Source organism: Penaeus japonicus, unplaced genomic scaffold (genome assembly GCF_977035675.1).
Source record: "Penaeus japonicus unplaced genomic scaffold, GWHDUDI00000001_assembly GWHDUDI00000028, whole genome shotgun sequence".
Taxonomy (NCBI): Eukaryota; Metazoa; Arthropoda; class Malacostraca; order Decapoda; family Penaeidae; genus Penaeus; species Penaeus japonicus.
In genome coordinates this window covers 24,488,503-24,493,502 of record NW_028234430.1, presented here as the reverse complement: position 1 = coordinate 24,493,502, position 5,000 = coordinate 24,488,503, and the positions used below count along the sequence as shown (strand labels likewise).

Genomic DNA, 5,000 nt, shown 5'->3' with positions numbered 1-5,000 from the left:
AAATAGGGAACAACCTTATTTTATGATATATTGCTAGGGATGTGTATACGCTTTCTCATGGTATAATATTCGTGGTTGAAGTTTGTTATGCTGGAGTGCTAACAGACAGAGAGGCTGTATTGATCAGCATGAAGTGAGTGGCAAAAGGGCAGGTATCATCTAAACATTTACCAAGAGTGTTAAAAGATGGAATGCAAAGTGGGTATGTTAAACTTTTTGATTTGGTTCTCCTACAGAAGGATGTCATGGTTCATAATGAACCAAGAGGCTAATTCTGACCCACTATCCTCAAGAACAGAGACAGAGTTTGATAAAAGTTTCCCAGGCTTAAGGATGCTTAGAACAGGAAATTTAGGAGTAGAGGTCACCTACAAAGCCTAAGAGCAAATCAGCCTGACAAATTCAAAGAAAGGGAGTCTTTGGCTGACAACAGTGAAGCCAAAGAAGCTCTCTGAGCAACTCTCATCATCCCTGGTCATCCCTCCATGTGGCATGTATGTCGTGTCATGATTTAAATGGCCATGCTGGGCGATGGCAAGACAATTTGCAAAGCACACAGATTGTACTTTTTTTTTACTTTAAGTGTGTTTATTGTAATGATGATAATGATAATGTACTTTTTTTTTTTACTTTAACCCATTCACGCCGGATGACATGCTGACATGTTTCGTGGTTTTTGTGTCAGACGCCAGCAACGAGATAGTTGGTCAAGGCCACCGCTTGGGGTGAGCGAGCGGACAGCCCACAGGCTCGCGGCTAGTGCGCCCGAGAATCTCGAGGCATTAGGCCTATGCGTTTGAAAACCCCGACATTGTGATCATTCAGAGCTGGAATCACCCAGGCGTGAATGGGTTAAATGTGTTTATGTAACAATGATAATGATAAATGTGTTTTAGGTTCTCCAGCTGGTATACCTGCATGAGAGGGAGTCAGTACTTGGGGCAGGTCTGTTGCCCAAGCCCAACACATGAACATAAGAGAACAGATACAGACTGCCACATAAGTCTCTATGTGGCATGGTGTAAGATGACCTGGACTAGCCTATTTACTCAGTGTGGAATGCCTCTTTGCCATTATACTTGTTTTGAGTAGTACCACACTCACAAGCAATAATAGTCTGGTTCATCTTCCTCTCTTGTGCAGTTGTTAATACAAAAGAAAATAACCGTTTTATGTTAAAATTAGATTCACCAAATTTCAATATAAAACTGTTTTTCTCATAAAACATTACTATTTATACATTGTAAACTACATAATATGCTGATGTGGGTATAGGGGTGCTTCAAATTTAGGCAGGATGCCAGTTATCTGCTTGACTGAATAGCAAAAGAAAATTAAAAGAAAATGAAAGACTGAGGGATGTTGGAGATACTGTTCTTGTTTTGTTATACTAATTTAGCTACTTTTTTCCTGATTTCCCCCCCAATGAATTATTTCCATTCTAACACTTAAATTGGCTAATTCCTAAAAAGGGGACTCCCAGTCACCTTAGCTCCTACACTCCTACACCTGTATATGCAACAAGCATCACTCTCTTATATCCTTGACAAAGCATATCAAATGGTTAATGTAGACGTCACTGTATAGTAACACAATAATATTGTGGTAAAAGAGTACATGGCAATGCACAGAATGGACTGAAGGCTGAAAACAATACCTGAGGGAGGGTATATGAGTGTTGCTAGGTGGGATGGCAAAGTGTTCTCCAGAAACAAAAAGGGGACTCTCAGCTACCGTTGATGGAATGAGCACTGAAATTATGAAATAAAGAAAATCTGCCATTTTCCTGCTAACTTAACTGTATAGTCTTAGACAAGAGAACTTAGATGGTTTCTTATTTTCCTCAGAAAAACTGTTCCATAGTCTGCATAACTGCAGACTATGGTATTTGCATGCTGTGGCTATTTTTTTTTCTCCCAAAACTTCCCATGCCACTGAAAGGTAGGTTTACCTAATAAATAGCACATCATAATCTCTGACCTTACCATCATTATTTCTCATTTTTTACTGAGAAACCATTGTTTTGAAATTAGATTACACCCTGGAGTATATGAAAGAAAACTTCTATAATTTATACCTGTCATATTAAGATTTTGAAATACATCATTAATGGACAATATCTTAGGACTAACATATGTTGTAGGCTAAATTGGCACTGACTGTTCTGTCAGTTTGATATTTATTGCTCAGAACTACATGTTTTGCACCCACAAAAAATCTTTCTGTTTTTGTTTTGTTATGTGTATAATATATAAGCTGATATGAGTGATACCATCTAGTTTATGTCTGTAAATTATGAAATAAAGCTTCACACATATTGAAAATATGCATGCTGCTATCAACAGATTGCAGTAGAAGTAGGAGGTTCATGAACTAAATTATGACCTGGAATGTAGTTTCCGGACCAAAATGTTTGGGAACCACTGACCTAGTCATACAAAAGAAGGGCTTAGGATGCTTCCTCATATTACTGAAGTACATATTGCACAATTTTTTTCCCACACCTGGAAAAAATGCTTGGTACCACAATGGCACATCTAAACATTTTTAAGGTACACACCAGCAAACCTGGAATTTTCCTCTTGTACACTATAAAGTAAAGAGCCATGTTCTGAAAATTAGCTGCTTATTGAAAAATATTTTAAAACTGTCAGATAATGAAATATTACATATAATATGGTGCAAAATGAAAATTAAAAATATATGTAATCGTTTTACAAAATCTAAAAGACTGCTTGATTAAACTGAAGTGAGATTACCAATGGTTGGAACCTAAATACTATTCTAACAGTGCAACATTAACTTGAACATCTGCCAGAGGTAATAATCCATGTTGGACGGGTGTCATGACATACATGGTGTATGAATTTTTGCCTAACGACAGGAACCATAATGTACATGATGGTCATCATACCATATTTGATGTGAGGAGTGAGTGGATCGCTGTGTTTCTTTATTGTATTGTGAGTAATAAATCAATTTAGTGAGTGATGATGACAATTGCTACAATATTCAGGAAAATGGGTTTAATTTAAAATCCAAGTTTAGTCAACTGTAACATTGATAGAGCCTTTCATATGAGACAAAAGTCTCGCAATACAGTACAACACAAAAAATGACAAGCAAATAGCTCTAGTTTTACAATCAGTGTAAAATGTTACAAGTTTAGTAAACTGTAACATTGATAGAGCCTTTCATATGAGACATAAAAGTCTCACAATACAGTACAACACAAAAAATGACAAGAAAATAGCTCTAGTTTTACAATCAGTGAATAAAAGATATTTTGCATGAAGCTACCTTACTCTGAAATAAAACCCATCTGGAGTTCCTTGTAGATGGCACTAGTACCCATCCTGAGGAAAGTGCAAATAAATCTATCCCCATCTGCAATAGGTTAATTTAGGACATGGCAAAAAATACTGCTGTATAGATACAGAATATGCATGTAAATGATTGGCAGTAAAATGATTGTCATAAACCTGTTTCCATGTATCTGTTTATATATTTTTTGCTGCATGAAAAATCAAGAAAAATTATGTGAAGTCTATAATCATTATGGAGTGTTTACATGAGATTTTTTCTTCTAGGGAACACAGTGGCTCTTGCATCAGTGAATGGACCTGGAGATACAAAGAAGTCTAACCGCCTGTATAACAGATCACACTTAGAAGTCTGTTATAGCCCATGTACTGGTCAACCAAGTAAGTTAATATCTCCCTTCCTCTATGTGCCTGCCACTGTTTCTGTGTGTTATAGCCCATGTATTATTATATTAATGCCAGATGTCTATGTATACATGCATTCTTCCATGTGATTTAGATTCACTATCTATTTTACACATAGATGGTTCCACAAGCACTTAATCACCAAGAAGTTGGAATACCCGATGTCACTTGTATACCTTATTGTTTGAATTTTCAGTAGTTTTTAAATTATTGCTTTTGTGATTGACATTAGCATTATAATGATAATAACAATTATAATAATGATCATAATAATATGTAAATAAAAAAAAAGATAAACAAAAACTATAGGGGACAGTGGGTGTCACCAGCACCAATGGTTAAAGAAGTGATGTATCAATAGCAATATATAATTAATATGATTAATACATTTACAGTGATAGGAGAACGAGCATTGGAGGCTATTATCTCCAGGACTATAGAACAAGTTGTTCTTGTTCATTTACACCCAAGAACAGCTGTCAATGTTACTATTCAGGAGATGCAGTCAGATGGACTTGTAAGTTTGCTTAGTATAAATTACAAATGTGTCATATCTGAGTACACCTCTTTAGTATTTTGATAAAAATTATGCAGCCTTATTTTTAAAATTCCTGAACACAAAATAATAGACCTTGAGAAGTGGAAGGGAGAAACTATATTAATATTCTAAATATATTCTGGTTAGGCTCTCTCAACAAGTGTGAATGCTGCCTGTATGGCCTTAATGGATGCAGCCATTCAGATGAACAACACCTTTGCTGCAGTCACATGCTGCATCACTGGAGACAACATAATCAAGATTGAGCCCACAGAAGCTGAGATTAAGGTAATTTCTGCCAGTTATTAGAAATACTTTAGTTACCCTTTTTGCGTCAGTTTTCGTTCTATCACATGATTGGAAAATATCCCCAGTTCCAGGCGAATGAAACATCAAGTATTTCCTCGTTGAGTTCAGGGCGGGGCAGTTGTGATGTGCTGGAACAACAATTTAGAAATAATACAACATAAGTCATTTTTTATTTTACTTTGTTTCTTGGCCAGTCACATTTAATTTGACAATAGTTTTATAGTTTTTCCACTTGGATCTTTTTATTCTGGAGCAGAAATTACCATGATGTCATCAATATTACATAGATTCCTATGATATATATTTTTTTTACGTTATATCACAATCTATATTTTTACATGCCTTTGCAATCATGCAAACCATAAATATAGGGTGGGTGAAAAACACTCTGAGAAGTTCAGTGCGACCCCGTAAAGTGTTGCACG

The 5,000-nt window shown here is 35.9% G+C and overlaps 1 protein-coding gene across 1 annotated transcript in view; it reads left to right on the top strand.

The window, feature by feature from the left end:
- The window catches only part of Rrp46 (exosome complex component Rrp46), an 8,811-nt gene that overhangs the window by 3,014 nt on the left and 797 nt on the right, over positions 1 to 5,000 (top strand). Inside the window, exons 2-4 of the mRNA XM_043031704.2 lie at positions 3,591 to 3,704; positions 4,124 to 4,245; positions 4,414 to 4,554. Coding sequence (XP_042887638.2) covers positions 3,591 to 3,704; positions 4,124 to 4,245; positions 4,414 to 4,554 — 377 coding nt within the window. The remainder of the gene's footprint in view (positions 1 to 3,590; positions 3,705 to 4,123; positions 4,246 to 4,413; positions 4,555 to 5,000) is intronic.